We start from the raw sequence: 20,592 nt of genomic DNA on the forward strand, positions 1-20,592 counted from the left end.
GGCCGTGGCAGCGGAAATGCTTTTTCTTTCTACGGTTGTTGACACGCGATCCTGCGATTCACGAGGATCCTGCGTCGGTGTGCCGATCATCCTGTTCGAGTCCTGTTTTTCGTCCTGGCGCGTGTGCCGCGCTTCCGGTTAATTATATTCCGCAATGCCAAAGTCCCCGCAACGAAAGCGAAATCGTCGCTTTCGGTTCGAAAATCAAATGCATATGCTCTCGGCTTTTTGTGCTCCCTACGCTGGGCCCGATTTCCTTTATTCCGCCTGTCAGTCGTCGTCTCCGAGGTCCTGGCATTGTCCTTCGAGTGCCTCCCCGCTCGAACAACTGCTCATTAATTGCCGGTTATGTGCGCTTTTCTTTCCCAAACGCTGACGAATTTGGCATTCTAAATTGGCTCGTGCCAGCTTGCTTGTAATGCGAGTAGGCGACAGGATGTTGATCCTTAGGAATTTGCCTAGCAAGAAGTCCTGCCTCTTCTTGTGTTGATTGCCAAACGGTAAAACGCATATATTTTATATATAATTGATGTGCAATCTAGAGGAAGCGATCATGTTGCCTTGTCAAATGATATGCAAAATGACCAGGTGTGCCTTATAATTTTATGATTAATTTCATATTAATTTCATATATATATAAAAATCTAATACTAATATCAGGAAAATAAATAATAAATTTATGGAATATTTGGAATTCCTCTTAAATGCCCTGCTGCCCATCACCCCGCCCACTGAAAAAATGCACACACATTCCGCACTGCGATTAGACCTGGCTAATTGACCGGTCGGTCCGCCACTTGAGAGTTCACTGAGCAGCAACAACAACAACGAGACCAGGTGCTCCACCCCTTGCCCCTCGCAAGGAGGTTACCCCAACTCCTGCGGGAAAATCCATGGCAACATGAGCAATAAAATTTAATATCCGTTTCGAGTGCAGCAGCAGCGACCAGAAATACTTTGCATAATCTGCCCCCAGGACGACGTACTGTGAATGCACGTATTTTCCAGACCGAAATAGAGCCGTCGGAAGGTGTAGATAAATCACGTGGAGCGACAATGCCGAACAAGTGAGAAAACTCCCCCAGAAGAGGGGGACACTTTCAATGGACGAAAGCGAAAGGGCAGAGATAAAAAATCGCCACGACTGCAAATGGGTAAATTACTCCATTTAGGGCTGTCGTGGGTTAGGCCAGGGGTGTCTGGTCTGGTTCAGTTTGATTAATTCGTTAACAAACCGAAAGTAGCAACAGCAGCTAAAGTGAGTTGAGTAATTGTCGAGAGTCACGAGAGCGAAACCCCTACGACAGCTACCCCTATTCGGCATGCCCCATTCCCACCCCCTATTAGCTAAAAGCGCATGAAGATCGCAGCGGGCTGATAAGAAGGCAGAAAAGAACTCCGAACAGGCCAAGAGACCGAATTGAGCACTTGAATGCCCCCAGCGAAATTCGGTGAAAGGGGTGAGTGGGTAAGTAACTCCTCGAGAACGTAATCTCCATCGAACGATCTATCGATTAGCACAGAAAGCAAAACAGACAGCTCGGCGCATTCCTGGGCGACAATTTATTCATCAGCCCAAGCCGAAGATACTTTCGTATCTGCGCGATGCGCTCTATAAATAATTGAAATTCACATCGCAACTGAAATGCACGCGAAATATGTACACAGTTCTTTGCGTCTGCAGATCGTTCCCCAGTGAATTCGCTGTTTCTGCTTGTGTTTCACAATTTCACCATCTTGGCCATTCGTCATTCATGACTGTGAGTGTTATTCGCGATTCGCGGCCTTTGTGGGTGCATCTGAAAGCAGCGGATTCTCGTTGGACCCTTTAGCGCATTGGATAGCGCGTTGGACTTCTAATCCAAAGGTGGCGGGTTCGATTCCCGCAAGGGTTGAAGTACTCCTTTTTTTGTTTAGGAACTGAACTGGAATGCCAACAAATATTAAACAATTAAAATAATCCTGCAAGCAGCAGTCATCAAAAGCATCCGATAGAAAATATTCTATATTTCGGTACGGCTTCTTCGCTTGGCTTAGTTATCCGTCGAGGGATTGCCGCCCACTTTTCAACCTCATTAAGCAGAACAAATATTGCTCTTTGTGGTTTGAGTTTGTTTTGGAAAAATGTAATTTTCAATTAAAAACAAACTGAGAAGCGGCAAACAAATTGGCGCCCTCTTCAAAACTATTTGCCCGGCGCAAATAGCGAAGGTACACAGCTATCTGAAAGATACATTCGGTGCGGTGCAGGAGGGCAGAAATCTCAGATGCGGATGCGGATGCCGCAAGCCCAAACACAAATAAGGCGGAAACTCATGAATCGCGCAGTTCGAGCGCGAATTGCAACAGCTGTCAAGTATCTGCGAGATACATCGCGCACCCAACTAGCCGATAAGCAGGCCATTAAAGTGTTTACATGACCAGCGCAAATATTGACAGTAGGATGCAGCCACCACTGCCACAATGCTCCACGGATGGCTCAAGGCGGGGTTGGTTTATCCACGGAACACGGGCATGGAAGCGGCATAAATCCTGGCCTCGGCAATTTGTTGTCGCTTGTCAAATGATCAGCGCACATGCAAATTATCCGCACACCAAGGCAACAGCCATTCCCATCCCATCCCAATCCCATCCAATCCATTCGATTCCGCCATTTTGTTTCGTCGGGTTGCGCCTTCAAATGTGCAACCATCGCGGTTCCAGCGGCCCCAACCTAGACCCCAAGTGGGGTTTTAAAAATAAATTCCCCATTTGCGACTGGTAATTTGCCGACTGTCTGCGGCACAGCCCCCCAAATGCCATTGTGCACTATAATTTACTTTTCATCGACCTCCGTCTGAGTGGCTCAGTTGTTGGCGGGGCACTTGCATGTTGGCAATCTCCACTTAAATGATTTCCACGGCCGCGAAAGTGTCTGTCTTCAATGGGAATTCTCATGGTTTTACTATAGCTAGAAGTAAGCGATCTGTTTTTCATATTCTCCACCATTATGTTGCTTAACATCCCAAGGATCTGTTCCCGTTCTTCGCAAACTGAATACTTGACGAACTATTCAAATGCGAAACAAGTTGAATGGCACTCAGCTACGCAAAAAGTGCTCCCGCTGCTCGGACGGCGATGTTCACATGTAGGACCCCTACGGATCCACCCCGTTCGTAACCCTTCTCCAGGATATTCCTGCGAGCAGAACGTCATGTCGCCCACTGTGCAGAGCCAAGCTAGTTTCCAATGCTCAGCTCGAAACTAACAATTTTCGCCACATGAAAGCCAGAAGCAAATGAGAAAATAAATAACACAAATAAAAAAAGGGAACCCCTAACGAGCGCTGAAATCATTTGTAGAGCAGTGCCGCAAAAAGTGGCAAGTAATGCAAATATCTAAGCCTGCAAGTGGCTCGGGGAAACGCCTCGAAGAAGGAACTTGCCTTGCAGTACTCGGATGTGCGAAATATCAAGCATGCGCCATGTGGGACAGGTTCGAGCGGCAGGACAAAGAGCGAGGCGAATGAAGGCAGCTGCAAAAGAAGCGCAGACAAAAGCGCACAGGGATAATGGTGATGATGATGGAGTAACTGCAATTAGGCATAATAAACAAAAAGTTACAGTGGCGGGGAGGGGAGTGGATCGGGACTCCGGGGCAAACTACATAAACGCAGCACTTAATTGCTGGTTTTTCAAGCGAACGAACCCCGCTCCGCACTCTCATGTTGCGAGTTCCTTTTTTTATTCACTACTCGCTTTTTGCGCACTTGAATCAAGTCCCTTATAAGGGTTAGTCCTGTTCCAGAATCACGGCCCAAAAAATGGCTACACATGGCGATGCTGCAAGCAGCAACCCCTTGCCAAGCACCCAAATCGAATCGCACCGACAAACAGAGCAGCTATCAGGGCAGTCGAGCTGCAAAATGGGCGACGTCTATTTTCCACGGGCGGTGGCCGATTTCCCAGTCGCAATTCCAACAATTTGTATCTAATAAACTGCCATATGCAAGCCACTGGCTTATTAGGCAGTGCCCGAAATGTTTGATTGAGTTCAACCAGGCGGCGATATGAGGGTGCCCAGAGCCACGAACTCACATCCAGTTGCGCCTGGTGGTGGTTCTTCCAGCTCTTCTTCCAGCTCTGCCACTGTTGCACTCCCAAGTTGATTATGTTGATTTTTTAACCGTTCGTCGCTCGGCTTTTTATTCGGCTGCCGTTCAAGTGTAGCCCGGGGGTGTGGGCCAGTTTTTATTAAATATTGATATCGCACGAAGTCAGCGACATGTAAAAGATACATCTAATAAGCTGGCTTAATTCGACGGGTTGCGGGGCAATAAAACGACGAGTATTTGATTGATAAGTGGGCTTATTCTCGTGGAAAAGTGTACATTTTGAGATACGCGGATAAAGAGATTTCAAATGCAGTTAATAAGTTGCTCGGTCATTGCGACTGTTTAAAATGAAGTCTGAAACAATAATGTTAGCACATGGATTATATAACGAGTGCTAGAGTGCTCTTGCATTTCATTCCCATAAAAGCTACTTTATACTTTACATACTTCTTTTAATAGTAGTGAAGTTACTCGATTCCCAGGCGAGTTGCAAAAAATGACCGCATGAAAAAAAAGGGGGAACTAATAATAAACAGCAGCGGAGTGCTCTTGAAGTGACAACAAAAGCCAAATATTTACATTAACCAATGCACGCCAGCCACCGCAGGACAGGCCGCGAATTCGATTCCTTCAAGGGTAACAAAAGAAAACCTCTCTCACCCGCAAATCTTCGAATGGAACAAATATATATTTGCGCGCCGAACTCGAGCACTTGAGTGGGATGCAGGATTGAAAAGCTGGATGCTGGATTCAGGATTCAGGATACAGGATGCGGAGCGGACGAGGGCACGGACTCTTAGCAAATAAACAATTAAAATGTCACAACGATTGCCGGCGTACCCGTGTCAGGAAATCAAAAAACCAAACCAAATAAAAAGCGAGTGAAGCCACAAAATGGAAAGTAGAAATCGCTGAACGCTTCCCTTATTTCAAAGGACTGCACATTGTGTGCTTTTATTCAAAAGCGCATTTCACGGGGGAAAGGCGAGGAGCAACCACGTGGCTCCTTGTCCACTGAGCTGCGAATTGTCGGCGAGGGCGGGAGTCCTGAGAAACCAGCAAGTCCTGCGATTCCTGCCAAGGCGTTGGCCCAACCCAGCGGCAAAAATCCCAATTAAAAATAAAGAAAGCCCGCTTCAGCCAAGCGAAAGTTAAACAGGCCAAAACATCGAGTTAAGTCAAGCTTTTGCACTGGGAGAAAAACCTCTCACTTATAATGTTCTAATGATACCATTAAAAGGCATAGATATAGGTATAAATTAAATTTCCAATGCGGTAATGTAAGTCTAGTTTAAGTAAGAATTCTTCTTTGCACTTAAGCTCAACTAGGTAACTTAAAAATGTCTTGCTTTAATCTTAATGATTTATGTTTTCCAACGTGTAGGACCTCTACCCTCAACAAGGAGCACGTTCTTCCTTCACGCTGGGCGTCTGTGACATTAACAATTGATAGACGACGGCCGACAGACGACCACTGAGCATTTGAACATTTGAACAGTTGAACGTTTGACAGATTGTCGCGCTCAGTTGGCAGCTTGTAAGGACACTTTCCGTTTCATTTCACACTCGCACACGTCTGAGTCTGATCCTTTGCCACCGCCCGGGGCAACTCACTCGCCGCCTCGAGTGGCCCCGTTTTCCGCGCTTTATCCCCTTTGCCCCAGCTAGCCAGTGGGCCAAGTGAAAAGTGGCAAGTGGAAAACCAGTCGAGTGGCCGGCTTAGCGGCTAGTTGGCATTTACCAGGCGCCGGCTTAAATATTTTAGTTCTTCTGGTCGCCACTTCGGCTCCCCAGGGGTGAACGTCTTCTTGCGAGGGCTTGGGGATTTCTTGATGAGCTGTAGTTGCTTGGAGCAATACAAGAAATATTCATTTGACTTAAATAAATAAGTCGGAAACTTAAGATATTAGAAAATAATATCATTATAATGGGTTGAACATTATAAAGACCATTATTTTTGTGATATGAATTCTTATTAGGGTTAGATGAGATTCATAAACGGGGATAAAATAAATATGGCTTTAAAATGGTCTGTTACATATATTGTAAATATTGATATCGTAAATTGTTTATAAAAGTTTCTGGGCAGGATTTGCACAACCTTCAAGATGTATATTTCTTCAAATGACATCCAATCAATCAGTGCCGAATAAGTAACCAATTAGAAAGCAACCGAAATTGCTAATTTATCTCAACCTTGCGCAAACAGCCATTAAAATGCATAGATGGAAGTCAAACAGAGGAAAACTTACCAATGGGTGGGGGAAAATTGGCCAAGGCTTTTCCGCACGCTTTATTTGCCAGGATCCAGGCTCCGAGTGTTTACGCACAGCAATTAATATCCTTTTTTGATGTCTTGAGCTTAAGTTAATATTGAGATGAAATTTCTTTGGGGAAATTGAATTGAATTTCCTAAGGTTCCTGTGTTTCCTTTCGGGTGTTCACTTCAAAGCGTGTTTATTATTTTTGGAACTTTTTGTGTTCTACCAATCGGCTCGAGGTGAAATAACTGTTTGTCTTAGACATTAAATCATGCACACACACACATAGACACACACCCGCCAAAGGAACGGTGAGTTTGCGACCGCGCTTTCAAGACGTCAATTTCGGAATGTAAATATTTGATTTATGCGCCAAAGTAAATTAAGGCGAAAGGCAAAAACGCAACAGCCAAGTTGCGATGTCCTTTGGGCGACATATATATGAAATATGGCGACGGCGAAAGCAACGGTAAATTTGATCAATAAGAGAGCGCGTTCTCCTATCTCTATCTCTTTTTCACTCCCACACGCGAAGGGAAATGGCATTGCCGACGGGAAAAGTCAAAAGGGGCAGCAACAACAAGCGTCCGACGCGCTCTCTCGCTCTCGCCCAACTGACAGCTGGAGAACAGAGAGCCGCAAACGTCATTATCACGTAGTGCGTCTCGCTCGCACCCATTTTGGGGGTGGGCACTGAGTGGGGTGGGGTGCAAGAGCGAGCTAGACAGAAATGGGGTGCTGGTGTGAGTGAGTGTGTGTGCTATTAACGCCATCATGCTCATCATCTGCCTCTCTCTGCCTCCGCTCTCCGTTCATCCTTGCTCTGCAGCTGCTGACTGTCCTTTTACTAAGCGCTACATAACCTCACTCCATCTGCTATTCGTAGAACTCCTCGCCTCCCCGCTCCCATCACTCGTGTGTACATATTTGCACTGCAATTTGGCATCGTCGCGGGCTGCTCCTCTTGTGATTTGCCTCTTTTTGCGCTCTCATTTACACAGGTGAGTACAGTGGTCGCCTACATGGACGAATGTCCTTGATTTCTGGGCGATGAAAGAGATGGTAGCTTTTAGTGCAATATTTAGATCTAGTCTTGTATGTCCCAGACTGGCTTTTCCATCATTAAGGACTACTGACGAAAGATCTAAGTCTTTAAAACCACCAATATAAACATTTTTTAATGTCTTCTTTTTATGTTTTAAAGCGGGAAAATCTAATGCTATATAGGAATGTATCTTCCGTTTAAAGATAAATAAGGTATGAGAACCATGTATGGTAAAATTTCGAAGCGGACATCTTTCTTTCGTATTATATACTGTATTTTCTTAAAAGTTGTAGTTTTCGTTGGGTTCCTTTTTGTATTTTCGGGTGCCCCCTCTTACGCTCTCTACGTCTCCCCCCTCCCTCTCCCGCTGAGCCTTTATCGAAATCGGAGGGCAAAAGCAAAAAACAAGCGAGAATCAATACGAAATGCCCTGTGGAATCGCATTTTTGTGCAGTTTCCAGCGCGGGCATGTGAATAATGCTCCGCATCTGAATTTTCTACGGAGTCCATGACAACCGAGCACAAATACACACATGTGAGGCCATTGTTTCGGTGAAATGGAGATGGTGAGAGAGAGGAGAGAGCGGTCCAGGGGAGGAGGAAGGGAGGAGGGCAGGGTGCAAGGGAAAAGGTGAAGCCATTGGGCACCCTGGGAGATTTTTTAATCAAATAATTACAGTAATTAGATGCAAGGCAAATGTCAAAAGCCCGCACAAAATTCCCAGGCGCACGGAAAAGTCTATGAGAATTCGCAATTGGCAGGCGATCTCGTATTCCCTCTCGTTGTGAACTGAACTGAAAAGGTCCTGATTCTCTGAGCGAACTGCTTTTGTTCATTTTGTAGGACTGTCATTGATTTCGATGTAAATAGTATGAATTCGATGGACTTCTGATAGTGTGCTATAGTTATAAAAGACAGGAGAAATATTCAGAATTTCGTAGTGTGAAGAAGACGGAATTACTCAGACAGAACATTTAATAACGACATAGAACTTTTTCGCACAGCGCTCAAGAAATCAACTTTTTGCATTTTCCACACCTCGAGTGTCTGCAACAATGAAAGCGGATGGATGCTGGCGACGAAGGACGAAGGGAGGAGATATGGCATTCATTACAGCAATTGAAATGGACAAAAGCCAAAATTCAAGGCAGAAAAAAAGACGAGAGCCCAAGTTGGATAATAATAAAATGTTTGCGTATAAAATATTAAATAAAAGACGCTGTGAAGCAGCAGCGGAGGAGCCTTTACCTTCTCTACATAGCACGCAACGAAATGAGCGAGCACACTGAAAGAAATAAAGGGGAGTACTCATTTCATATTTGTTCTAATCCTACTAAGTCAACGATAAGCCAGCCTTAAATTGTGGCCAGTGTAGTGCGGCTCTGAGATATTATACAAAAAGGACTTTCATCTGTTATTGTCTAGTTATGATTCTTAATAACTAATTTGTAATTAAACTATTTCTTTGACTGTACCTTCGTTGGCGGCAACAACAAAATGACGGAGTCCATCTATGTGTGCAGTATGTGTTCGGGCGCCGATATGTGTGGGTGCAACTTAATGATGAGCACGAAGCACCGTTAGTGGGCGTATCAAATGACAGGAAGCAGCGCAGTCGGCGCACAAAATGGCAGCGCATGCGTCGGACTGCTCTAGCATCCATCTTTTTGCATGGCCAATCGGTGGGTGTGTCCCCGGCACACACACACGCACAGTTGATTAGCCTCGACATTTTGTTACTGTTGCTCTCTCGCTGTCGCTGCATCTCTGTCGCTCACGCTGGAAATTCAACAGGCACCCACACCAACTATTGCCAGCTCACTCACTCCCACAGAACGACCATTCGAATGCATCGGCACTCCAAAAATGTGAACTTTACTTATCGCTCGAAAACCGGCTTTTACTTTCGTTACCAAAAGTGCACCAGGAAAAAAAAACTAGTCTGGAAATTTTGAGACTCAATAATCTACTTTGTGACAGTGGGGAATATTTTCCAAAATTAATCAGCACAGCGGAGTCCACTCGAAAATGCAGGATATTGGAAAAGCGCACGATTTCCAAGTTGATTAATTTCGCACCACTGCATGGCAATTGTGTGCGTTCGTGTGTGCGTGTGAGAGAGTGAGTGCCGTGGCACACGCTTCTTACCTGTCAAAAATTCCCGCATTTTTCGTTGGCTAACAAAGGCATTGCCACAAAGATACCACAAAAAGTTGCCAAAAAACACGTAACGAAATTTCCGCTATTTATTTGTGTGCTCTCGCCTGTTATGAATTAAGTGTCCTGCATGTGTGTGCGTTTCTGTCCGCTTTGTTGTTGCCCATCGCTTTGTCAGTCCTCGAAAATGTTACCTCACAAAATCACAAATTGCGGCATCAAAGGTGAAGGAGAGCGGAAGGGGCACACCGAAATAATAATGAAAATAACTTAAATCCATCAATGAGGCTGCATTTATTGACAACAAAGCAAAAAAGATGTTACATTTTAATGAATTGCAGTCCAAAATGGATGTAGCTTCAAATATTGCAGGGTTGCCTATAAATACAATAGATCATAAAGGTTCGCAAGATATTAAACGATCATTGTGTTGCCGTAATTGACTTTGATTCTAAGAAAAATGCCTTGAGTTTTTTAAAAACATGTAGCATCGACTTTTAAAACATTATTTTTTCGATGTTAATTTGATTCCATCATATTCTAGAATATTACCATTTTCTAACTAGTAATATCAAACTCATGGATAATAACAAGCAACTTCATAATAACCAGTAATGTTTAAGATTTCGAGACAATAATATTCCTCTCCTAAAAATTTAGAATTCATTTCAAAGGGTGAAAAAAATTCAAATGCAAGAGACATTCACTGGGAAGCGCGTTCATGGCGGCTAACGGACACCTCAGTCGATAGGCACGACCCTTGGCCATTCGCCGCGAGCAAGAGCAATGTTCCATCTCCAAAAAGACACGTAAAGCAACAAAAATAGAGAAAATCACTCAGCACAAAAGCAGCGAATTAATGAATTAAAAAGGACCCAAACTCGATAAGCACACACAATGGACGCTGGCGTGTGGTACCGCTCGCTGCCCCGCTTCACCCGCTACTGGCTGACGGCCACCGTGGTGCTGAGCATGCTCTGCCGCTTCGATGTGATACCCCTTCATTGGCTGCATCTGGACCGATCGGCCGTTTTCGGCAAGCTGCAGCTATGGCGCTGCATGACGTCACTGTTCGTCTTTCCCATCTCGTCGAACACGGCCTTCCACTTCCTCATCAACTGCTTCTTCATCGTGCAGTACAGGTGAGTAGTCGGCCAGCCTGGCGCAGCACAGCAACTGGTTCGTTACGATTCCGATTCCTCATGCCTTGCAGCTCCAAACTGGAGAAGGATCAGTACAGCCGGAGTCCGGCTGATTACCTGTACCTGCTGATCGTGTCGGCGGTGCTGGCCAACATCGGAGGCATGATCTTCAACGTGTACTTCCTCATGGACATGCTGGTGCTGGCCATCACGTACATCTGGTGCCAGCTGAACAAGGACGTCACCGTGAGCTTCTGGTTCGGCACCAGGTTCAAGGCCATGTACCTTCCCTGGGTGCTGGCCGCCTTCGAGTTCATTTTCCACTTGTAAGTCGCGTCAGATTATCCGCCTTATCTGCCAATTGTTATCGTATTTTAATCCCCTGCAGCTCGCTCGCCTCGCTAGTAGGCATATTCGTGGGACATGTGTACTACTTCTTCAAGTTCCAATACTCGCAGGACCTGGGCGGCACACCCCTGCTGGAAACGCCTCAGTTCTTGTAAGCATACGAGGATAACTAACTTGTAGTGCTAGTGGATATAACCCGCACTTCTTTTTCTAGGAAGCGCCTGGTGCCGGATGTTTCCGGCGGATTCGGCGGCTTCGGACTCCCACCGGAGAGCAGAGCACCACCCAGGCAGGCGCCCGAAAGTCCCTGGGGCCGGGGTATGACCTTGGGTAGCAACTGAACTCCAAGCTGATCCTCGAAACTCTAGACTAGACTAATTCCCCTTTTTACGGTTTGGTTTCCTCTATTTTCTAACCAAGCTCTTTACAAAGCTCGTACTTTTCCAACTATTTTTCGATTCTCTGGCGACAGCAATAAGTTAACATGTTAAGTGGCAGGATTGCATTGTGCATTGATGAAATTATATCAAAATATGTTTGTACATATACAACCATTAAAGAAGACAAAACAGAATGCGACGTTTCCCTTTTGGCCAAAGCAAAACCAGTCCATTTTGTTACATTTAAATTTATTTCGTTTAAAAGTTCTATTCTAAAAATTTTACAGCGACACGCATCGTTCAACAATATTTTGTATTACACTTTTCACTTCTCGTTGAGGGGGATTCCCTGTTTAGATGCTTCTTCCTTTTCCGTGTTTTGTTTTTGGACCTTGGTCGAAAGTTACAACGTTCCTCTAAAGATTTGGATTTACAAAACCGACGCATAAAATACTTAACATCTATAAATCGTTTATGGTTAATCATCTGTGAGTGCGTGTGTGGCATGGGTCTCCTTCCTTTCCAGATTAAACATGTGTGGTCCTTAGCCGAACTCTAGGTCTCTATACAAGTGTATATTTATATGTGGGTGCGATAGCAGGGGCTTGCATTTCGAAATTCATCAGATATTTACATGTTCGGGTTCGGATTGGGTCAACTAGGGTCTATAATCTCATACAATTAAGAATCTTTCAAGTTGAACATTTAAACAATTTTCTCGCTCTCTGCGTGCTGCTCGTATTCTTTTGTTTGTTTTGCTTAATTCTGCGCTAGTCTAGGCAACTAAATTAGTATGAAATTATTCTAGGCAAAGGGTGTGGTGGAGGGGAAAGGGGGTTTGGGACAAAGTGTGGATTCTATTTACAAGCTATACAAATTAAGGTAGTCCGCAGAGGCAGCTGACCTATTTACAGGAGGGAGGTGATCGACTCCGGGCTCCCAAGATTGCAGGCGGATGAAATGGGCGCGTAACTAAACTAAAACTAACACGAATTCCAGGGTATACTTTTCACTAAACGAAACTATGTTTAGAACAGCGGTGGTTGTGTGATTTGGCAACTTAACTATTGCGAGCGATTAAACCAACAGGCATGTAGAGCTGCTTACGATAATCTTGCACTTAGCTCCAACGCTGCGGGTTGGGATAATTAGAAATTAGTGGGAAAACCTTCGACAATCAAGCTAAACTACCAACTAAATCTAATTCAAACGGGGTCTGCTGCGTGTGTGTGCGTTCTCTCACTCGAATATCTCGAAATGGGGAGCGTTTAGGGTAACTTAATTGCTGATTGGACAGCTGCTCCCGTGCTGCTTCCTGTTCCTGCACCCGCTCCTGCGCCCAGTGGATGCTCCAGGGGCGGATGCTTCTTCTGCTGCTGCTGCTGGGGGGATGTCGAGACGATGGCTGCCTTCAGCGTGGTGGTGGCCGTCTCTGGCGATATGTTGCTGGTGCTCTCAATCTCGATAGGCTGCTCCAGGTCCATATCGACGTACTCGATGGCACTGTCATCCTCCGGGTGCAGCTCAATTACTGGAAAGTAGGGCAAGAGTTTGGATTACAGAAGTCGCTTTGGTTCTTTACACAATATGCTGCAGTTCAAGGAGCCAGTTGAACTCCATCCATGCACATTAGCTACAGAGACTCACTGCTATTGTTCAGGTCCATGGTAGATGGCTGCTCACTGCGCTCCCCTGCCTCCTCCTCGGTGTCCTCGTCCTCCTCGATGATCACATCGTCCAGAGCTTGTTTCGAGGTCGTGCTGGCAGACTTGGTGGCTGCCTGATCCAGCTCCATCTCCCAGTCGGTGGCATTGAACACAACCAGTGGCGAGTTCTTCACCGACGCCTGATTCAGCTCCGCAGCGGTGCCGTTGTCTGCCACAATGATGGGCATGTTTATAATATCGATGGGCGTGTCCTCCGTGATGAGTTGGTTCGCTTTGGGCTTGGTGCCGCCTGAGGGATTGGGAGATGACCCGGCACTGGCTGGCGTGGTGCTCGCCCCGATGACCAGCACATTGGACTTGGGCTTCGTGGCCAGGGTGAGTGCCCGCATGCCACTCGCCGCACTCGCTGGCAGGAAGACCAGATTGTTCTTACCACCGCCCGCAGTGGCGAAGGTCAGCGTGGTCGGCTTGCTGCCCAAAACTGGCTGCTTGGCACTGGACGTCAAGCCGGATATGGTCGTCGTGGTGGTGGTGGGACTGCTGCTTCCGCTACTGGCGCTTCCTGTCGCCGGCTGGAGTATCTTTTGTATGCTGATCCTCTGCTCCCTCGCCGGCTGCTTTGTGGGCGACACAGTGGTGGTGGTGGTCGTCACAACTCCTCCCGCCGCAGACACCGCAGTGCTGCTTGCGTTATTGAACTTGTGAATAATGCTTCCGGCTGGCAGCTTACCCGGCTGCAGGAATAGCTTCCCGTTGGGCGAGCAAATCTTTATGTTCCGCAGCGCACTGCTGGGCACCTGTTTAATAGTGGCTGCTCCGCCCGAGCTGCTGGTTAGCTTGATATTCCCTAGTATCTGAGGCCCAGCCCCTGTTCCACCGATTCCAGTTGCTCCGGCGGCACCAATAACGGCTGCGCCGCCCGCAGCACCGCTGGCTCCTTTGATTGGCGGCGTTACCTTCGCTCTGAAGAGATTCGCCGGCATGGTGGTGCCGGCTGAGGGCAGCGGAGTGATCAATGTGTTGTTTAAACTACTAGCTGGTATATTCTTGATGATGTTGACGGTGGAGGCGCTGCTTAAGGGAGTGACCCTGGAGTCCTTGAGCGGCGACAAGGGACCGCCTATGGGTTCCGTGTACGGAAGCAGGCGAACCGCCGAACTGGGCAAGGTCTTGGGCTTGGCATCGCCCTCAAGGATGTTGAACTTCTTGGGCGTTGTCTTGGCGCCCGGTGGCAGGAGCGTGGAGTTTGCGGAACTGGTGGGCGAGGCCACGGCTGCTCTCAGCTTTCCGCCCATCGACGGAGCTGGGATCTTCTGAACACTGATTATCTGCGGCGCCAATGGAAGATTCGCGGTGGAAATGGGAGTGGGCGTAGTGACCGCAGAGGACATCGCATCCGCATGTCGTTCCTCCGCCACAAACTTCTTGGTGGGCGAGCCTTGACCCGGTGTGGACACCTGCACGGGTGACGCCTGCAGCTTCTCCTTAAACACTATGGGAGAGTTGGCGAATCCGCGAGAGCCTGGCGTTGTGGGGGATCCAATTTCGGCGGAGGGCATACCACTTTGCGGCCCATAGATCACAGGTTTGATGGTCTTCAGAGGCTTCAGCGTGACCAGTGGCCTGGGCTCGTTTAGGATGGTGTATGGAGGAGCGGCTGTGGACGCGGGCGCGGGAGGATTGGATGCCGCCAACGTCTTAAGCGCCTCATCCAGCACGTACTCCACGTGCGGTTGCACCACCATGTGATTGGGCACCGTCTCCTGCGACTGCATTAATACTTTCTGTTGCTGGTGTTGCTGCAACTTCTGTTGCTGCTGCTGTTGCAGTTGCTTCTGCGCTCGTCTGCCGCTCTTGGCAGGTGCGGCACTTCGCTTAGCTGTCGAAGTGTCTATACCGGAGCTGGGCATGTTTCTGCCGCCCAAGGGACTGCCCGACTGCGCGGATGGTGAACCCAGTCTGTTGGCAAGATTCCGTTTGCTGGTCAGTCGCTGCTTGTGCTTCATCTGCTGCTGGTAGAAGTAGCGCTGCTGTAGCGTCCGAGCAGTCAGCCGCTTCTCTGGCGGCACGGGATCTGCCTCTTCCATGCCGGGATTCGAGAGTGGATTCAGCTGCTGTGACTGCTGCTGCTGCGAAGCCGGCAGATGCGGCTGCTGCGGATGTGGTTGCTGCATGTGCCGCTTCTTGTTCGGCTTGCCGTCCATTCCACTATCGTTCTCCTTGCGCTTCTGCGTCATTTTCTTCACCTCGTTGGGCAGATCGGGAACTTTGAACTGAAGGAAGGAAGAATTGATTTAAATTTTTGGATTTTTTCATGACAACTTGTGGGACTATTCCTGAAAGCAGACACTTTATAAAACAAATATCCTTATAAATATAAATATTTACATATTTATTTGTGCTCGTTATATAATACAATTCAAAATCCAATTTGAACGGCACGGAAAGTTCACCCTCTATCGATAACAGCTGGACGCCAACAGAATGTTAAGTCCAGTTAACAGATACTTACAGTTTTCTGTTACTGGCGGTTTAAGTTAAATAGCTGATGATTACCAGAGATATATCAACAAATAAGCAAAAAACGATTGGGAAACTAAAAAGGTGACAACGAAAGTGTAAAATGGTATGCAAAGCGGAGGAAATCGAACAGTTTTAATTTTCCCGCCTTTTTGACATTCTGATTGGAACTCCACAATCCAATTGGATTGTTTTTAGTGGCAGTTTTTTATTTTCATTTGGAATCATGATTTTCTTTTTATATTCTTCTGAGGATTCCAATCATTTACATTTATATTCAATGGGTGATTGGCCCTGGGCTGCTTTTTAGCAGCGCCCAAAAGCAGCCACCCACTTGTTTTCATGGCAGGTACAGTCTGCACATTCGCTATCCCCAAGCGAGTGGAAACTACACGGCTGGGATTATGTAACTCACCGGCTCCGACATGATCACCATGGCGGTGTCCTGGGTCCTGGCACCACGCGAATATTTCAGGCTCATCAGCGAGGCCTGCTCCACGAGGGCTTCTCCAAAATAGACCGCTGTTTCGGCCGGAGCAGCCAATTTGGCGTTTTCCTCGCAGGCTTTGGCCGCCAGGTCATTGGCTACGATGCTCAGCGCAGTTTGTGGACTAATCCTGGGAAGAAGAGGATAGAGGCGTCGTCCCTCGCGCGACCACTCCTGCCAGGTGTTGGGCCCACAAACACTACAAGGGCAGTACAGATACACAGGGGATTAGTATGTAGTATGCACTGGAGTATCTCACTGGGAATCTCACTTTTCCGCTATGGTGCAGAGCTGCTCGTCGTTGGCCGCCCTCCGCACTTCCGCCCTGTGGCGTTCCTGGTTAATGTGGAACTGCTGGCGCAGCTCCTCCAGCAGTTTCGCCTTCGGTTCACTGAGGGCTCCTTGGGCGCGAAAAACGCTCACTACATGCGAATAGGACTCGAGTTCTGGTGGGCACAAAAACAGAGACAACAGGAAGAAAGTGCTTTAGTCGCCTGCGCTCCACTCGTCGGCCGATCCTCAAGAACTCCCGAGGATGGGACTGAATTTCGTTGACCACTCAGCTCTCACCCAGTCGACGCAGCATGCCTCGGCACTCGTCCCGCGACATTTCCAGCGTTTGCGGCCACATCCCGACTTTCCCGTGATTTACGTCCTTGGCCGTCGGCGATCCCGTGCTTTTCCGGTTGCTTGAGCTTTGGCCAACGCAGGATTAGGTCGCTAATTCAAAAAATACGGATAAATGGTTTGCTATTCCTAATAAAATAAAGCAATAAGAATATCGAACTATCGATGGGCGATAGGCCGCTGCGGTCACACTGCGGCCAGGAGGAAATAAAGGTATCAAACTATCGCACTATGACAAGGCAGCGATAGATCGGATGGAAAAGAACAAATTTAATCAAAACTGAAACTAAACATATAAATAATTAAAGTGCTAACTAAGTAGTTGCTAAGTCAAGCAAAAGGAAGAGTAGTTTTATGAACGCAGCTATGTGGAGAGGTGAGCTATTTCGAACACCTACAGTTTTTATATATTTTCAATTTCCATATATTTTCAATGATTAGCTCTAGATACATTTTCATATTTTATAAAATGTAAATATACACACTTTAAAATTCCCGCCTAGCACTGGAATATTTCCAGTGGAAGTGCACAAAGGACCGTTCGATGGTTAATCGATAAATACCCGCTGCAATGTTTACTTCGCTTATCCAAATAATTTCACCAATTCGAAAGTGTGAAACGATCTCAGGCACAGACATTCATGAAAAGAAAAGCTAAGACCGTGCCGATCCAGTCAAACAGCCGAATGAAAAGGAAGGATAAAATGTACATAGCCGGCCTGGCCGGTTTGGGCCTCATAGTTTTGGTATCGATCTACAAATGTACTAGTGGCGAGGCTCGATTGGCGGAAAGCGAGCAGTGCTTCTTCTGCGACTTCGCCCACCGCCGCCAAGGACCGCCGCCCATCCTGGAGGTGGAAACGGACGAATATGTGATCTTCAAGGACAAGTATCCGGCTGCCAGGCACCACTATCTGGCGATTCCCAAGGAGCACTTCGACAGCCTGAAAGCCCTTAACAAATCCCACGTGGGATTAGGTAAGCCACGTTGCGCATTGCTAGTAACCGTACTAATGCCAATTTTTTACGCACCCAGTGCGGCGAATGGAGCAGGGCATGATGGAATTCCTGCGATCGCAGAACGTGAATCCCAAGGAGGCGATTGTGGGCTTCCACCTGCCGCCGTTCATCTCGGTTCGCCACCTCCATCTGCACGGCATTTTCCCACCTGCCGACATGAGCTTCGGCAACAAGATCAGCTTTATGCCCTCATTCTGGTTCAAAAAGGTAAGGGTCGTCGCATAGTTCACTATTCACTTACTTACATTGCCTTCTTTTAGTCCAATGATGCGATTCGGGACTTGGAGGACCGGGAACTGTGATATGGGCTTAGTTGCGGGAGAGGTGCAATTTAAAATTAAGAGTTTTCTTATTACTGTCTAAAGTTTCAACCATCTGTGTCAACCCAGTGAGAACCAAGACCGTGAAAATGTACATAGAAATGTAATTGATATTTACAATTTATTATAAATTAGGGCTTACCCTATTAACTGCATTATGCGTTTTAAACTTGTGTTCAATGCACTATACCCTGTAATTCGAGGGTATAGAATGTCTCACCGATATACAAAGATATCGATTTAGCGATACTAGCCGTGCCATCACTAAAAGCAGTTGCCATTCACTTGGAAGCACAAAAATGGTCTAAAATTGAAATGTTTCTCAATTTTCCGGGCTCCAAAACACTGCTGGAAAATGTTGTTCCGCTCAGCGAAAAGCAAGTTCGACGGCGGCGACGTGATGCGTCGAATGAAGCGCCTGGCGGAGGGCACGATCTCCTCGTACCGCCGCCTGTTCCTTCTGCTCCTCTGTGTCTGTGTGGTCTTCTATATGATTCCGCCGATCTTTCGCTATATCTTCCTTAGTGCTCCTGAACAGAAGGGTGAGTAGAGCGCCTTTAAAGTCCTGGACTAACCCCCGCCCATTGCAGATCCCCACAGCATGTGCATGGACGACCGGCTGACGCCTTTCATCCTCCAGAACTTTGAATTCGAAGCCAATATCCGTCACGTGTCACCAGCGAAAATGCCTGGTGAACGCGATTTCACGCCCTACGTCGGCAACGGCTACCTCGGGCTGGAGATCGCACACGACGCCTTCTTGAATATCAAGAATGGCAGGGCTATGCAGCTGCCTATTCGCTTTCAGCCGGTGGTCTCCGTTTCGGGAGGATCCGCATCTGGCGGGGAAAAGGAAGCCACTGTCGTCGAGTATCTGACGGGAATGGTGCATCGATTCCAATGCTTTGCCGGTTACTTCGTTTCGTACACCTACTACGCCCATCGCACTCAGCCGAATATCTTCATGCAGGAGTTGCAGATCACAAACACCAGGAACCTCTTGGAGGATATAGAACTGATCATGCCACGCGTCAATCTGCAGAAGCTCACCAGGCGAACAGTGCCGCTCAGTGAACCCGTCTCCATGGGAGTGTTCACCTACACAGAGTTGGAGGTGCTCTCGGGCATAGTCCAGCTTCAGACAGAAAATCCCAGTAAATCCATTGTTATAAGCATAGTGAAGCCGCAGATGGACTCCAAGCTGCAGCTTAGAAAGCGCGGCACAGTGCGAATTGTGTATCCCACAGCAGTGCAGTACTCAAAACCAGTGGCGGAGGAAAAAATCGGTGGTACAAGCGAGACCATAGAGCAGCAGGCCACTCAGGCGATGGCCAAGCTGCTTCAAAAGCTTGGCTCCAAGCCCTCAAACCCAGGATCCTTGAACAGCGTAAACATCTATCGCCAGGAGCACATTGACGTTTGGACTGATTTGTGGGCCACTGGGTTTACGATAAGCACCTCCAAGGCGGAGAACAGCTTGAACGGCGATCGCATCAATGCCACGATGTATGCAGTTCTCTCCCAGGTGCGCAGCTTCGAGTTCGAAGAGACGGGTGGCTCCAAAAAGGAGGATATAGCAAAGGCGCTAACGTACGCCGAAGGCTGCTACGATTCCTATCACACTCTGCAGGCGGAGAATCTTTGGCGCGAGATGTCTAGTCTTCAGCAGCTTAACTCCCTGGTTACATCGTGGATGCTAACGCTGGAGAAGCAGGGCTGTCACAATCTCATACGAGCAGGTGCTTCGGGAGTCATCCAAGCCATGGTCCTGAGCTTCGGCAGCTTTCGTTTCAGCAATCAGCATCTGGAGTGCAACATCCATCCGAAGTTTCTGCACAGGGACTTCCACTTCAGGCGCCTAAATTACGGCAACAAAACCCATGTCAACGTCACCATTATTGTGGATGATGACAACAAGGCGGTGATCAACATCGCGCTGGATCGTTCAGACAGGAGCTACTACGCTTGCGATGGCGGCTGCCTGGATGAGCCCGTGCTGCTCACGTAATTTTTAACCCACACATAATCCTTTGGGAACATAATGAAATTGTATCACTTTGCAGGCAAAACCGACGACAATTCCCAGTCAAACTGACTGAACCCCTAACAGCAATATTATACATAACCGAGGACAAGCAGCACATGGAAGAGCTGCACCATGCCATCCACGTGAAGGAAGTGGTCGAGGGTGAGAAGTTTCACTGGGGAATCATATTCAAGTTGACTAATTATGTAAATATTTCATTCAGCTCCCGCACATGAGCAGCATTTGATCGCACTGCATCGACATGGGCACCAATTGGGTGGATTGCCCACGCTCTTCTGGGTTTCCGTATGTGCAATAATCATAGTATTTCACATATTCCTGTGCAAGCTCATTATCAAGGAGTACTGCGAGCCGAGCGATAAGTTAAGATATCGTTATAACAAACCGTGATCCTAGTTGTATATAAAAATTGGATGCTAATAAAATATGATTATCTAAATGCGAAAACCAACATTTCTACATTTGGTACATCTGTTC

At 47.3% G+C, this 20,592-nt stretch overlaps 4 protein-coding genes and 1 non-coding gene across 5 annotated transcripts; 4 read left to right on the forward strand and 1 right to left on the reverse strand.

Moving 5' to 3' along the window:
• Positions 1 to 1,822: 1,822 nt before the first annotated feature.
• Positions 1,823 to 1,895, forward strand: Trnar-ucu. The gene has a single exon. It is a non-coding gene; the product is annotated as a tRNA-Arg (tRNA).
• An 8,447-nt stretch (positions 1,896 to 10,342) lies between these two features.
• Positions 10,343 to 11,621, forward strand: LOC6617428 (derlin-1). The gene is made up of 4 exons (XM_032713951.1): positions 10,343 to 10,699; positions 10,771 to 11,025; positions 11,088 to 11,198; positions 11,262 to 11,621. The coding sequence occupies exons 1-4, from the start codon at positions 10,455 to 10,457 to the stop codon at positions 11,386 to 11,388; spliced, it is 738 nt and encodes a 245-aa protein (XP_032569842.1). The 5' UTR covers positions 10,343 to 10,454; the 3' UTR covers positions 11,389 to 11,621.
• Positions 11,622 to 11,659: 38 nt separating this feature from the next.
• Positions 11,660 to 17,021, reverse strand: LOC6620972 (BRCA2-interacting transcriptional repressor EMSY). Its single transcript, XM_032713948.1, has 5 exons — positions 16,672 to 17,021; positions 16,373 to 16,547; positions 16,030 to 16,300; positions 13,075 to 15,367; positions 11,660 to 12,958 (listed from the first exon to the last, which is right to left on the reverse strand). Exons 1-5 carry the CDS (start codon positions 16,730 to 16,732, stop codon positions 12,696 to 12,698), a joined length of 3,063 nt encoding a protein of 1,020 aa, XP_032569839.1. The 5' UTR covers positions 16,733 to 17,021; the 3' UTR covers positions 11,660 to 12,695.
• Positions 17,022 to 17,345: 324 nt separating this feature from the next.
• On the forward strand, positions 17,346 to 18,223 carry LOC6620971 (histidine triad nucleotide-binding protein 3). The gene is made up of 3 exons (XM_002041717.2): positions 17,346 to 17,706; positions 17,765 to 17,955; positions 18,009 to 18,223. Exons 1-3 carry the CDS (start codon positions 17,370 to 17,372, stop codon positions 18,048 to 18,050), a joined length of 570 nt encoding a protein of 189 aa, XP_002041753.2. The 5' UTR covers positions 17,346 to 17,369; the 3' UTR covers positions 18,051 to 18,223.
• A 104-nt stretch (positions 18,224 to 18,327) lies between these two features.
• Positions 18,328 to 20,566, forward strand: LOC6617431 (uncharacterized protein KIAA2013 homolog). The gene is made up of 4 exons (XM_002041718.2): positions 18,328 to 18,610; positions 18,659 to 20,072; positions 20,132 to 20,256; positions 20,318 to 20,566. Exons 1-4 carry the CDS (start codon positions 18,424 to 18,426, stop codon positions 20,503 to 20,505), a joined length of 1,914 nt encoding a protein of 637 aa, XP_002041754.1. The 5' UTR covers positions 18,328 to 18,423; the 3' UTR covers positions 20,506 to 20,566.
• The last annotated feature ends 26 nt before the right edge of the window (positions 20,567 to 20,592 follow it).

The sequence above is a fragment of the Drosophila sechellia genome, chromosome 2L, assembly GCF_004382195.2.
Source record: "Drosophila sechellia strain sech25 chromosome 2L, ASM438219v1, whole genome shotgun sequence".
NCBI lineage: Eukaryota > Metazoa > Arthropoda > Insecta > Diptera > Drosophilidae > Drosophila > Drosophila sechellia.